The sequence below is a fragment of the Oryzias latipes genome, chromosome 2 (genome assembly GCF_053564925.1).
Source record: "Oryzias latipes strain Hd-rR chromosome 2, Olatipes_Hd-rR_3.1".
Classification (NCBI taxonomy): Eukaryota; Metazoa; Chordata; class Actinopteri; order Beloniformes; family Adrianichthyidae; genus Oryzias; species Oryzias latipes.
In genome coordinates, this window is record NC_136238.1 from 2,577,460 (window position 1) to 2,592,237 (window position 14,778).

General features: G+C 51.2%; 1 protein-coding gene across 2 annotated transcripts; it reads right to left on the reverse strand.

Annotated features, from left to right (window-relative positions):
- Positions 1–69: 69 nt before the first annotated feature.
- On the reverse strand, positions 70–12,724 carry LOC101175630 (neuronal membrane glycoprotein M6-b). Of its 2 annotated transcripts, none has more exons than XM_023949308.2 (7): positions 12,482–12,724; positions 4,530–4,716; positions 3,218–3,377; positions 2,769–2,937; positions 2,255–2,328; positions 2,112–2,177; positions 70–1,719 (listed from the first exon to the last, which is right to left on the reverse strand). In XM_023949308.2, exons 1-7 carry the CDS (start codon positions 12,549–12,551, stop codon positions 1,564–1,566), a joined length of 882 nt encoding a protein of 293 aa, XP_023805076.1. In that variant the 5' UTR covers positions 12,552–12,724; the 3' UTR covers positions 70–1,563. The 2 variants fall into 2 exon arrangements, with proteins under 2 accessions (XP_023805076.1, XP_078786709.1); XM_078930583.1 differs by lacking the exon at positions 12,482–12,724 and adding an exon at positions 11,764–11,791.
- Positions 12,725–14,778: the final 2,054 nt, after the last annotated feature.

Here is a 14,778-nt window from a genome sequence, read left to right on the forward strand (position 1 = left end):
GGAAAGGTTCTTTCAAAATAAAAGTGGGAGGCCCTTTTTAATTGAATAAAGAGGCGGAGACACCGAGGCCACGATAATAAAAAATATCGGTTTTACTAGAGAAGGTTACAAAAATCATCACTATATAGGAGTCGTAGAACTATTTCCCAACTTAAAAAAAAGTCAAAGCATAATGAAACACCTACAGGGACTACAATGCCATCCAAGTACAATGGAGTTTCTTTAGAAAAGGTGGGGAGGGGGAGGGGCAAACACCGCCGACCATAGTTGTCAGTACAAACGACGACACATCACCTGAAAACTGCAAAGACAGTCATGCCTCCTTCATGCAAACAAGGAGGAAATCGCCTCAAAAGGAAGTGGGTTCGGCCGTCACAGCACCTGCAGCAAAGCACGGAACAGAACACACACGGACACGGATACCGACATGCTTCACCTCACCACAAGCTCCTCCCACCGCCCCCCCTCGCGCCCAGAGGACAGCTTAGAAAACGAACGTACGAAAAAATTCCTGACTTTAGTTTTTTCAGTGTAAACATCCAAACGGTCTCTGCGGCGGGAGGGGGGAGAGGCGTGGGGGGGGGGGGGAAATAAAAATCCATCAAACCACGGAACCCAGAACACCAATGTCATGACTGTACGGGCCCCCCCAACATACACGGGCCCCCCAGCACACGCCGCCCACGGCCTTACGTCACAGTTAGCAAAGCAAATGCAGAACCAGGGGGCCAAAGGGCGCATGTACATTAACGCCGGACCCCCCCAGGGGTGCTGATCGGCTATTTACAGGGGGAACCGCTGCTGGGGGCTCGTCCGGGATCGGATCTGCCCTGACGCCTGCAGACCGCCCTCCCCGGTTGGTTTGGATCAGGTGTGTGGATCAGACCACAATTTGGCGGTAAAGCAGATTGTTAGAATGTACAATAATTATTTTAGTTATTTATCCGGGGGGGGGGGTCCTTTGGGGGTTTAAATTCTTAAATAGTGCAACAATAACCGGAAAATTAGCGATTAAAAGATGAGGAAAGGAGCGAACAGAAAAGCTGGCATTCCTTTCAGAGTAATAAAAAAACCACTTTCATTCACATTCACACTATATATTCATATTCATATATATATGCATATAAAACACCAAAAACCAAGGAAGTTGCTCGCTGCTCGTCTTCCCCGACGCGGACGGAGGACGACGATGGTTTCTCTATTTTCCTTTTTTTTCTTTTTTTTAGGAGGCGGCGAGGGGCGTCACAGCCGGGCCACCTTCACGAGCCGCCGCCCCAGAGCACGAGGGGGGAAGCCGCGCTCCGCCCCGACGGGCGGGCTCTCTCTCGCCGCCTGACCCTCTATGCTCCTCCCCCCCTGGGGCGGGCACCCGAAGGTGTTATGGGTAAGCACCCCCGTGGGAAGGCGAAGAGGATGGAGAGTCAGGGCGTTGGCGGGCCATCGAACGCGACCGAGATGGTTTTGTATCGGAGTGAGGAACAGCTCTGGATGTTACAGGGGGGTTTATTGGGGGGTGGAGGTGCGGAGAGGAGGCGGGCGATGGCGGGGCAGGACCTCCTGTCCTTAGGAGTAGGAGGAGGAGGAGTTCTGGCCCTCCTTGGAGCGAGCTTCGGCCTCCAGGTCCTGGTCGTCCTTGGTCTTGATGTCCTGGTAGTCGTGCGTGGACGCCGCGCTCTTCAGGTAAGCCCAGTTGGCCGCTAAGATCATCAGGAAGTGGAGCTGAGGGGGGGGAGACGAGGAAAAAAATGCATCACCGATCGCCACGGTTGTCCTGGTTACCGTGACGATCACCTGGATCAGCAGGTGATCACCTGATCTAGGTGACCGTTCCGAGTATCATTACAAAGTCTGAGGAAAGGATGAAACCCCTCCTCCTAACATTCAGAGGAACCAAAGACGGGGGTTTGTCCGGGATCAAAAAAGATCTTTTTATATTTAGTAAAAATAAAAACCTAGTAGATCCAAAGCAGATTTTTTTTAGCTTTAGCGCTCCTGGACACAAAACCAGAGCGTCCGCCTGCTCAGCAAGGCTCTCACAATCTGAGAGGCGGGGTTGCCGCGGCAACAGATGAGCACACCATGGCAACGTGCATATTTCCTTTTCAGCTTACCAGTGCGATGACCGTGGCTCCGGCGCCAGCTAGCGCCACGATGTAGAGGTGGTAGGAGAGGTAGAACTGTGAACAAGAGAAAAAAACGTCAGGGGGAAAAGGCGGGACTAAAGGGAGCCCCGCCCAGAAAATGGACTCCTCACCTCGCTGGTGTTGCAGACGTCCACCAGTGTGGTTCCGCACGCTTTTCCTGGAGTAGCGTTCACCGGGATGATACCTGCCGGATCAGAGGAGACGGCATGGTTTTTTACTGAAGGCGTGTGTGTCGAGTATATCCCAAAAGAAGCTTTGGTATTATTATGGAATGGCCACAAGACCGATATTTTGTAGCATTTTGGCAGAATACGGCAAAAGAAAACGAGCATTCTTCACGAAATTTCCCACACATGCTGCTAGGTTAAGTCTGCAACCACAGTCAAGGTATCATTGACCTTTGACCTCGGGCAGAGGCCATGTTTTTGAAAATAAAGACAAAAATCTCCTCCTGGAGCATTTTTTGGAAACTACTTTGGAAAAAAATGTTTGAAAATAAAGTTTGACCATTTTGAGTTACGTTAATTACGTTAGTGTGGCTAGCTCGCAAATGTGGCGTTCTCCCGCTCTAATCCAAACCGGTCTCAAAGGCCTGCAGCCTGCACCTGCCCTGCAGAAACTCACCGTACTGCCGGAAATCCACGCACACGGAGTCGGGGAAGGTGATGTTGGAGTCCGGAGATCTGAGGCCGGCGCAGGTGTTCCACATGTTGAAGAAGACGAAGACTGGGATGGCGGTGAAGCAGAAGATGGCCAGGAATCCCAGAGCCAGGATGTAGGTCAGAACCATGAACTGCAGAGAGCAGGAGGAGACTGGGAGTCCGTAAAAACCCCTTTAAAGGCCAAAGCAGCCAGCCGTACACGGATGAGTGTGTTTGTGCTAATCCAAGTTGACATCTGCTGTAAATAATCAGGCTAGAGAGGACAAACTGTGCCAGAGTCAGCCTGAAGACACAGGAATGTGTCTGAAATCGCTCAAACTGAATCTCCAGCCCTTCACAGCTAATCAGCCTTCTGTTCGTTTGCATTTGGCCCTAATTGGCCGAGTGGCGTGAGGATGTGCGAGTTCCTACGAAGGCGGTGAGGCAGCGTCCGCAGACGGTGGTCTTGAAGTCGCTCTGCAGCTCCTTCTTGATGGTCCCGGTGGTGTAGAAGCCCTCAGCCAGCAGGATGACGGCGTACAGAAGGAAGAAGGAGGCGATGCCGTAGATGATGTACTGAAAGACCTGGATCCTGCACAGAGGAGGAGACGGCGTCCTTAAAACTCTACAAATGAGAAACACTCCCTGTCTTCATCAGAACTGTCTGTGGTGGAGAACTTGGGTCCCACAGCTGCTCTGTCAAGCGGGCTCTTATTTTGAAGGTGCAGTACTAACACTAGCATTAAGCTAGTGCAATAATATGCGTTCGAAATGTGCTGGTTTTGCTCAATGCTTGCAGAACTTGTTGTTGTGGGCGGGGCTTGAGTTGCTAATTGAGCAAGTCTGATGTAAATGCCAGGAGGGCTGAATTTAAATCAAATAGTTTTTTACAAACTCTGAAGCATCTGAAGCTTTAGATGCTTCAGATGCTTCAGAGGCTTCTGCGCGACGCGTGTTAGCACAACAAGGACCATGGTACTGTAACGACAGCTGCTTCATGCTAATATGGAACAGCTATCGTGGTTGAACAGAGAAAGTCCTTCATGTCATACTGTTACCCATAATCCTTTGGTTCTGTTCTCGTATAGAGCATTCTCCTCGTCTTTGGTTCCTCTTGTTGTTCTTCCTCTTTCTTCAGTTTCAATTGTGTTTCTGTGTGTTCGCTTTCACTTTGTTTACTTAGATTTGTACTTCCTGTTGATCATTTTCTGATCTGACGGCTCTGACCCCGACCGAAGTCGCTTTCTTGCCAAACATGTTTAACAAGCTTTTCAATTAACTGTCCGAGTCTTTCCCAGTCAGTTCAAAGACATGATCTATGAGGGAAATCTGAAGCTAGCGGCTAATGCTAGCTGCTAATGCTAGCTGCTAATGCTAGCTGCTAACTGTGACAGCTGCTTTCTGGGAGGTGATATTCAGGCCTGGAAATGAATTATTTGATTAGGAAAAGTAAGATCAGACATTAAATGAAGCCTGTTTACATCCTAGTTTATGACGCTTTAAAGTTCAAATTTAAGAAAACTGTTAATCTGATCGTTAGTTTCCACACATTTCTTTATTTCTGTTTTTTTAGACGATATGGTCATTTTTCATTTAAAAAAAAAGAATTTCTAGAGATGAATTGTGGCACAGATGGTGGGCGGGGCCTGTGCAGGAAGGAAGAAGGTCAGTATTTCAACAACACCTCAGGATTACCAGAACGGCATTGCGGTGGACCTGGATTGGAAGCACAGGGGGAACTTACACGGCGGTGAGGGTGGCGTGGTCGGTGGTGACCGTGGAGAAGTAGTTCTCCAGCATGGCGAGGGTGCTGGTCAGCGCCACGTGACCACATCCGCAGAACAGGGCCACGCCGCAGAAGCAGAGGATGGTGGCCACCAGCGAGGGGTAGGGCACCCGGCCCAGACACTTGATGCAGCACTCGAAGCATCCTGCAGGGGGAGACAGAGAGCTGGGTCAGGGCTTTGCAGGTTCCAGAACCCTCAGGGTTCAGGTCACATCTGAGGCACGGCTGGAGTGTGCACGCTCCAGCGCCGCCGCGCTCGTCTGCCGTGTGTGGACAGCAGCTAATCGGCTGAATCCTTCTTGTGAGCTCTGGTGGGTTCTCCAGAACCTCCAGACCCAACAGGAAGTGGCCAAAAGCTGGGAGCGTTTCATTATTCGTTCAGCCTTCTCCACTGATGAATTCGTACATCAGGTTGAAGGAGGCGCTCCGCTGCTCCACAGAGCACCTCCTGCTTTGAAAGAGGAGCCAAAACCAGGGAAGATCTTTTCCAGCAGAAGAGCGGCGTCTTATATAACGGCGTTAAAAATAACTCCTCCAGCATCGCAGGAAGTTACTCCAATGGAGGGAAAAAAAAGAGCCGTGTGCCACTTTGCTGTTTCCATGACAACCTGCTCCAGTTAGAAAGCATCATTGTTTCCACGCTTCTGTCTGCAGAGCTTTCGACCGACCTCCGCGTGAGACTCCGCCCACGGCTTCATCCCCCAAAACTGAAAAGGCTTCAGCAGCCGGTCTTTGTGTGTTTTAAAATATGATCCGGTTCTGATGAACGACCCGGTTCCTCCAGAGAGCTGCTGCCTTACATAACACAGCAGAGCAGCGTTGTGCAATAAATCCAAATCCTGTTAACGTTGAAGGAGGAGGCAGTGGTGGGGAGGTGCATGTGAAGATGGGTGGAGGAGCGCCTCTGAGGAGGCAGCAGTGAGGAGGTGCATGTATGGATGGGTGGAGCCACCAGTGAGGAGGTGCATGTGAAGATGGGTGGAGGCAGCAGTGAGGAGGTGCATGTATGGATGGGTGGAGGCAACAGTGAGGAGGTGCAAGTGAGGAGGCTGGGTGGAGGCAGCAGTGAGGAGGTGCATGTATGGATGGGTGGAGGCAGCAGTGAGGAGGTGCATGTATGGATGGGTGGAGGCAACAGTGAGGAGGTGCAAGTGAGGAGGCTGGGTGGAGGCAGCAGTGAGAAGGTGGATGTATGGATGGGTGGAGGCAGCAGTGAGGAGGTGGATGTGAAGATGGGTGGAGGAGCGCCTCTGAGGAGGCAGCAGTGAGGAGGTGTATGTGAAGATGGGTGGAGGCAGCAGTGAGGAGGTGTATGTGAAGATGGGTGGAGCCACCAGTGAGGAGGTGCATGTGAAGATGGGTGGAGGAGCGCCTCTGAGGAGGCAGCAGTGAGGAGGTGCATGTATGGATGGGTGGAGGCAACAGTGAGGAGGTGCAAGTGAGGAGGCTGGGTGGAGGCAGCAGTGAGGAGGTGCATGTGAAGATGGGTGGAGGAGCGCCTCTGAGGAGGCAGCAGTGAGGAGGTGCATGTGAAGATGGGTGGAGGCAGCAGTGAGGAGGTGCATGTATGGATGGGTGGAGGCAACAGTGAGGAGGTGCAAGTGAGGAGGCTGGGTGGAGGCAGCAGTGAGAAGGTGGATGTATGGATGGGTGGAGGCAGCAGTGAGGAGGTGTATGTGAGGAGGAGCGCCTCCTCGACGCTGCAGTTTCACTGGGATTCCTGGTTTCTAGGGACAAAGCCTGAGATGTTTCTGCCCCCTCTCTCTCCCCTATCATGGGGGGTCCCTGCCCCCTCCTCTCTACCTCTGCTCTGGACGGAGCGGGACCGCTCCGGCTGTTTGTCAGCTCTAAATTGGTCTGATGGGAGGCAGGCGGAGCGGTCAGCCGGCGGCGCTAACGGAAATCGATGGACGATTCATTAGAGGAGGATTTAGGAGTCACAGCGAGGCCTCCTCACCTCTGCTCCGCTAGAGGAAGACGGCAGCTCCACGCCGTTCAACAGACGGGGAGACGACCCGCCTCCAGCCGCCACACCAGAACCAGTCTTACCACAGCTGATGTTCTCTGGTTCCGTCTGACCCGCAGGAGGTTCTGCTGGTCGGCAGGAGAACCTCAGCGAGTCTGTCTCCGTCTTCACAGACGCTCACAGAGAGCGGGAGACGAAGAGGAAACAGGATCGGGTCTTGGCCCTGGGGGCTGGCAAACAGCCGCAGCCATGGCAACGTGTTACCCGCGACCCAGTTCTTTGGCAGTGGCTGACTTTGCTCCTCTGAGAAGCAGAGGGACAACGGAGAGAGGGGCAGGTGGATGCACGAGGAGCAGGGGGCGGGGCTACCTGAGATGAAGCTCTGCTCTGCGACAGAACCTTCTCAGTAAACTTTGTCTCCTGATTTTAGAAAACCTCCTTAAAGCTCCTCTGTTTCCTCCTTTGGTTCCAGAAAGAAACACAAACAGAACTCCGAACCGGACCAGCAAGTTTGGAATTTGTCCAATCAGAACCAGCTTCACCAGAACGGCGGCGCATTCAGACGGTCAGGTGTTTCTGACGGCCGGCCTCAGGCTCCACTCTGATTGGCCGATAGAGTGTGAGCTCCACGTCAAAAAGAAGCGTCTCCTCTCAGCCTGAAACCCGATCTGAACCGCACGTCTGTCATCCGGGTATTTACCCTCAACCCCTCGCTGCCCGGCGACATTTGACGCCAAACATCCCTGATTACAGACCAGCCGGCATTGTTCTGCAAAGCCGTGCAGAACTGACCCTAATCTGGTGTTTGTGGGGAAGCCTGCAGCTTCACGAGGCCACGGGGTCACGGCGCCGCCAAGCGTAACCGAGCTTGATGGACCGCTAAATCGCGTCCTGTCTGATCGATTCGCCGATCGCGCTGATTAGAGGGACCGCGGCGCCATTTAAAGCCTTTCTACCGCTGAACTGGGACATGCGGGTTCTTCAGAACGCCCGATAAGCCACTAAAGAGGTGATTGATTGGCTCCCCTCTTTGTAGCCTCTTTGTTTGTGAAAATGGGTCAGAACACAGAGCTCACTCTGCAGATGGATGGAACCGCTTCCCAGACGTCCCGCCAAAGAGGGAAGTCAGGAGACTTTAGCTTCTGCATCCAGGTGGGTAAAAGCTCCGCCCTGGGGGAGGAGCTCAGGCCTGCAGGTGGACCCCTCTGTGATGTTTCCGAACCACAAACTCTTGTTAGCTAAGGTTCCTCCAATGAGAGAGTCCTCTGCGGCTGGAACGAGGCAGTAAGGAAGCTCCAGGTGATCTGTTGACCTCTGACCTCTGATGACAAAAAGCCGCTGAACGCCCTCAGCAGCTCTCAGTCCACCAAAAACGACCCCAGTGGACACAAACTCCTGGTTCAGCTGTTATGCAACCGCTACCCCCCTCCCCCCGGCAGCAGCTCAAGGGCAGTCATCAGCGAAGGTGACGTGTGGTAACCGGCGCCGGCCCCTTCGTGGGCCAAGGATAAGAGGAGCAGATTGGGCATCAGTGGGTTATGGAGGCCGGCCAGAGGAGGCTGGCATCTCTCAGGAACAGGGCATGCTGGGACAACCTGCCACTCGTTGCTATTCATAAACACACTGGGGGGGGCATATTATCAGCCTTTTTTTTGTTCATTCGGTGAATCCGACTCTTTTTCTGGGAATATTTTCATTCAGACTGTTTATCCGCACAGATGTTTGTTTCTAGTTTGTATGTTGATGGAAGCAGCCGAAACTAAATTACATAATTCGTCCTCAAACTTTGAATTCATGTTTTTCCAATTTTGTTTTTCTAATTGAGGCAAAATAAACAGTTTTTATACGAAGTTAAAGATTCTCGCTGACTCCTGGGAGAATGTGGCCAAATTTAAAAGTTGAGGGTTAAAGTAAAAAATGGATTTGAGACTCGTTAGAGACGCTGGCGAAGGCATTGAGACCCGTTAGAGACGCTGGTGACGACTTTGAGACTCGTTAGGGACGCTGGTGACTCGTTAAAGACACTCGTGACAGGTTTTAGACTCTTTAAAGACGCTGCTGACGACTTTGAGAGTCGTTAAAGACGCAGGTGATGACTTTTAGACTTGTTAGGGATGCTGGTGACGACTTGAGACTCATTAGACATTGGTGACGACTTGGAGACTCGTTAGAGACGCTGTTGATGACTGTGAGACTCGTTAAAGACGCTGGTGACGACTTTGAGACTTGTGAGAGACACTGGTGACGGCTTTAAGATCCTTTAAAGACGCTGGTGACAGATTTTAAACTTGTTAGGGATGCTGGTGACTCGTTAGAGACACTGGTGACGACTTAGAGACTCGTTAGAGACACTGGCGATGACTTTGAGACTGGTTAGAGACTGTGGTGAAGAGTTTGAGACCCGCTGGAGACACTAATAACTTGTTAGAGAGAATGTTTTTTGTCTCCATTTACTTCCTAATTTACGATAAATGAGCAGGATTTCGAGCAGCCATCTCTCCTTTCTAGAGGATGAAGAGGGAGGGGACAACTTTTGCCTTCTGCCCCCCTGGGGGGCATCAGAGAGGAGGGAATAGAAGTAGACTAGACAGCAGAACCCTGTAAACATCAGAGCCACGGCGCCGTGACCCCAGAGACGGCTGTTAAGCCCGTGCACGCTGAAAAGAAAGCGCATTCAGAACTGACCACGACCGCAGCGTGCGGACAAAGACGGCTGATGGACAGAAGCAGGGCTCCGCCCATAAATGCAGAAGCTTCTTCTTGGCTGCATTCTTGCAGACTCCGGTTCGCTGACACGTGAAAAACTGAAGAGCGCGCACATCCAGATGGAGGCTGACCCGCTTTGGGCGAGCGGAGAACACATGAGCCTCTCTCTCTCTCTCCTGCATCCCACCTCCTCACCCTCCTCCAGAGCTGGGGGGGCTCTGAGGGGAGTAAGTAGTTAGATGGAGGCACAGGAAACAAAAGACCAGCTGGTTTCAGGCAAAGTAGAGGAAGAGGAGGATGTTTGTGGAAGAGCTTTGAGTCGCTGCTCAATGGCTGTCCAGGTTATCCGGCTTTGCTGTCATCATCAAACTGCAGTTTTTTATTTTTAGGAACAGTAAAAACTCTGCTGGTTATTAGGACACGCCCACTCAGGCCTTTTCTGGGCTCAGTATTGGATGGTCGCATGTCAGTCAAACCAATCCACAGAGGTGAAATTAGGGCGGAGCCAAACTTTAGAATGTTCCACGGCGCTCTTTGATGTACCGCATCTCCCTATCAGTTTACGTAATTTTGCGCCGAAATGCATCATTTTCCTAACGTGAAGCGACAGAATCAGCTGACGTACGTCAACAAACACGTCACTATTGGAATGTGTTGCATATTGATGCAAAGCCGCATCAGAATCCGTTGGCATGGCGTCTATGGCGTGAACGGTTGAAGAGTTTCACAGAGCGTCAACGCTGGAGCTAAGGCTCCGATGCTTAAGGGGTAAAGTTTTGTGATAAGCACCCTGGTGGCCACACTCTGAAGTGCGTTGGCTCCACGTTCAGTTTTTCACCTGTCGGTTAATGTGTTGCCCTCTCTCAGGTCACCTGTGTAGAAAAGCTTTTTGGACCCGTTCAGGTGATTCTAGACGAGTTCGCAAAGACCCGCCTGATGCGACGTTCTCACCAAGCTCAGAAAAACGCGTTCAAGCCACGACTTCCAGGGAAAAGTCCACGTCGACGCTCTTTTCAGGCTTCTGCGTTCAAAACTCCAGTGTTCACGCATCGCTACGCACATTTTTAAGGTACGTTTTCTGGCTCTGCATTCATAACGCGCGACTTTTGAACGCGCGTTGAAAGTTAAACCCGTTGAACTTTGACCAATCAGACTCGGTGGTGACTTATGGATGGCGTCCCGTTTCATCCATGGGAGCACCAAGCGTTTGAAAGTTGATCATCAAGGAGAAGTTGATCACTGCGGTTTGTGTCTTTGAGTCTTTTATTTATGGGAATAGAGCTGAGAAAGAAAAAGTCTGCAGCGAGTTTCTGCAGATTTAGACGCTTAGCTGTGGACACACCCGCCGGTGTCAGCGACGGTCCAGGGTGAACGGCGTGTGCCAAAGATTCCGTCCAGCGAGGTCTTGAACGCCCGCTGTGAACCTAACCTCAAAGAAACAAAAAACTGAAGCTGGAATTAGTAAAAATCCAGTTCTGGACTTCCTGATAACAGAAACGTTAGCAGGTGTCAGAAGCTAACCTTAGAAAAAGGTGCAGCGATTCTGAACTGACGATGTTTGTGTTTCCCTTCAGATGATGAAGAGCAGGAGGCGGAGACCTCTGAGGGTCCGGAGCTCCAGCAGAAATGAGGAACCGGGACTGCTGTGTCAGCAGATGCTGGTAAGAACTAGAGGGGCAGCGCCTCCATCTGCGCCTCCTGTTGAAGCTTCTCCTCTAGAACCATAAACACTTGAAACCACCTCCAGAACGTAGATCCGCCTCAGAACAAGCGACGGACGGAACAGCAGATCCAGGAGGAGCCGAGGCCTGGGGCTCAGGAGCAAACCGCCCGGATTCTAACCCCCACCTGACCCTCCAGGGTTTCATCCAAACCCGTTACGAGCAGGAGAACCAAAATGAAGAACCTTCCCCTCCTCCTGGAGTTGGAGTGAGACTCTCTCTTCTGGTCTCTGACCCCCCCTCCCCAAACTCTCTGAATCAGGAGTCGACAGAAGCTCCTTACAGGACACCCCCCCCCCCACCCCCCTGCAGCAAATCACCAGCGTCTTAGTAGATTATGCTCCCGCTCCAGATGCCAGATGATTACATCCTCAATCTGCTGGAGGAGGCGGCTGGAGGTGGGCTGTTGCGTAACGCCACACCTGTGGCGCCGCAGTCCGATGGCTGAGTGCTGGCCATGCCCCCCCCTCTATGACAGGTCGTCATGTGGCTCAGCAGAGGGGGAGGTCCTCCCCGTTTCAAACTTTAGTCCCGGAAGATCTCCTCATCTTCTGGTTCCAGAGCGTTGCCAGGTTTGGTGACATGAGCGAATTCAGCTGAGAATCAGCGACGTTTGGATCCGGTTTGGCCTCTGAATGTCATCAGTTCTCAGGGAAAATCCAGCCGGTGCCCCCAGGGAACCAGACACCACCGTTTATGCTGAACTTTGAGCGTACCAGAAGACCTGGCATCCCCCTGAACCCACACACACCCAGCAGGCGCATCAGTAAACAAAAGGTAAATAACGGCCTTTATTTACCTGGATGACTCATCAGGTCATGACAGCCGTCATCAACACAACGATTTGACTGTGAAGCCTCATTAAAGGCCAATTGCGAGGCTCCGCCCACTAGCGACACGCCTTCACAGCTGCAGTTTAGATGAATTCCAGCTTCTTTATTCCGTTTTCTGCTGGAATCCTGCAGTTAGTGACCGTGTGAGAACTGACGGCTGCTGGCGCCACGGCCGCGTGCCAATAGGACACGTTTGGAGCCGCGCCGCGCGCTGGTGCGTGGGATTGATGGACAGCTGAGTCCCTGCGCGTCAGGGGCGTCTTTGCTGCCATTATTCAGGATCCTGACGAAAAAGCCCCCGCGCGCGCAGACGGAGGATCCACCTGAGGAGAACAATGCAGCCGCGCGCCGTGCGCCCCGCGCGCCTTCACAGACAATGCGCTCGCAGTGGAGCAGAAACGCACATCTATGAATGCACGCTCCGTTCACGCACCCTTCCATCCACCCCCCACCTCCTCCTTCCCTGCATCTGCTTCCGAACCCCCATCCTCGGAAATGCGCTGCCAAACCGCGGGAAGGACACCTGCGTGACGCAAAGCTGAGAATCTGAGAAAAGATGAAAGAGGAAAGACAGAGAGACAGACGGAGAGAAAAGGCGCCGCGCACAGAGGCGCGCTGAGCCGCGCGGGTTTGGCGCAAAGCGCGCGGACAGCCGCAGATGTCCGCGCGTGAGCGGCCGCGTACCTTTGCTCTCCTGCCCCTCATCCTGCGCCTCCTCGGCGCTGGACTCCATGACCGGCTTCGTCCCGTCCATGATCTCAGCAGAAAGCAGCCTCTTTGCGCGTGAATGCCCGACTGTGTGTGTGCGCGCGGGGGGGTGGGGGGAGCTGCTGGCTGGATGCGCGCTCGCTCTCTCTTTCTCTCTCGTGCACACCCCTCCCTCCGCTCCTCTGTCCCTCCCCTCCTTCCTTCAGCTTCCCGCCGCCTCTCAAAGGCGCCGACGGACCGGATTTATATGACCCCCGTGGATTACCCCCTCCTCCCCCCAATGAACCCTTCCTCTGACCCCAAACGCATCTTTGAGCGCGGGGGACGATTTTCCTGATGGCGGGATTCCTACACCCCCCCCCCTCCCCCCTGATTGCCTTCATATGTTGCGCACTCGCAGCTCCCGCAGACTGTTCCACAAAAAGGCTGCTTTCTAAATCTGACACAAACCTGAACGAGGACAAAATGTGCATAAATATGCAAACTCATGTGCATGCATGAAGCACACGCACGCGCGCACCGCCCCCTCTCCATCTGTTCAGCGAAAAACTGAGAGTTGGAGGCAGAGAGACGATGACAAAGAGAGAGAGAGAGAGAGAGAAATGAAATCAGGGTTTTAACCCCCCCCCCCCCCCCGCGAAAATAAAACAACTGCTTGATGTTCTAATAAAATAAAATGATACATTTAGAATCTTTCAAACACATCTGGATACTGATTCCAGCCAATCAGAGCCGCAGACCGCTTCCTTTGTTTGCCTCCAAACTCTGCCTCCTGATTGGTTGAGACCCCACCCCAAAAACATTCAATTCAGCAAGGTGAACCTTTAAGAGGCTCCCTGGATGGGTGGGGTTTTGGGGAGGGGGGTGTCCCACCTCGCACCCCAGTTCTCCTGACAAACATCCTGAAACAATGCCCCCCCATCTGCCCCCAATCCTCTTAGAGCAGATTTTCATGGGAGCAGAGTGACGGACAGCTCAGCATCAGGACCCCCCACCCCCCCAACTCACTGCAGACATGTTTCCATGCAACATGGAGCCAACGTAACCCCCCCATGCAGTCCTCCTCATGAGGAAATTCATAGAGGTTCTCCTCTGAAGAACCGCCGGTGTCAGAGAAACGGAAGTTTCTGCCAAATGTTCAAATGTTTAAATGTTTAAATGTTCAAATGTTCAAATGTTCAAATGTTTAAATGTTCAAATGTTCAAATGTTCAAATGTTCAAATGTTTAAATGTTTAAATTTTTAAATGTTCAAATGTTTAAATGTTTAAATGTTCAAATGTTCAAATGTTTAAATGTTTAAATGTTTAAATATTTAAATGTTCAAATGTTCCGGTCCAGAGAGAGCAGACAGAAGGAGCAAAGGCTCCTTTTCAGTAGGAGGGTTGGAAAAAAACGATTCAGCGATATATCGTGATATTTCATTTGCCGAAACTCGTATGGATTCAAAATGTTGTCTGGATAATGTTTGTTTTCTGAGCGTCAGCTGCTCAGCGGCTGATGCACGGAGGCAAAATGCTGTCTGCAAAGCGGGTCAAAGTTCTGCAGAACCTCCCAGCAATAGATTCTAGTTCTGATGGATCACAGTGATGTGTCCAACACTCTAAAAAAAGGCCATCGCCGTGGCGATGAGCGGTGAAATCCGTGTTTACTTCCACGTGTGAGAAGGTGGAGCTGCAGAGCAGACTGATGGGAATAAAGCATCTGAGACACATTGAAGTTCTTCATCCTGTCATCATCATCATCATCATAACTTTGTTGTTTCTGGAAAGAATTTGTGTTTTTTTCTTTATTTTTGCAGCACCGGTCAGAGTCCTGAACTGTTTAAAAGTTCTGGAGAATCTACATTAATGTTGATATAAACAGAACTTTATTTCCTCAGTCATTTTGTTAGAACATTATTGGTTTAAAAACATTCATTACATTTTTAATACTGAAAATATTTTATTGTGGAAATGAGAAAAGCAACTTGTATGTGAGATACAGTTGCAGTTCTTAGCATTGTGATCATTAAATAAACTGAATTTGACCATTTTATTACCGTGGAAGACGTTTTGAAATACAGGTAGAGTTTTTTCTGAGTCACACTCCTAAAAGAAAGAAAACGTGTTCTGGTTTATTATCTGGTTTAATATCTGGATCCGTTTATCTGGTTTAATATCTGGATCCGTTTATTATCTGGTTTAATATCTGGATCCGTTTATTATCTGGTTTAATATCTGGATCCGTTTATTATCTGGTTTAATATCTGGATCCGTTTATCTGGTTTAATAT

Coding starts and splice junctions, on each gene's coding strand:
- LOC101175630 (XM_023949308.2), bottom strand. CDS start 12,551: ATGGACGGGACGAAGCCGGTCATGGAGTCCAGCGCCGAGGAGGCGCAG. Junction 4,717..12,481: donor TGAGGGGCAGGAGAGCAAAG/GTACGCGGCCGC, acceptor CTCCCCCTGCAG/GATGCTTCGAGTGCTGCATC. Junction 2,178..2,254: donor ACGTCTGCAACACCAGCGAG/GTGAGGAGTCCA, acceptor TCTTGTTCACAG/TTCTACCTCTCCTACCACCT.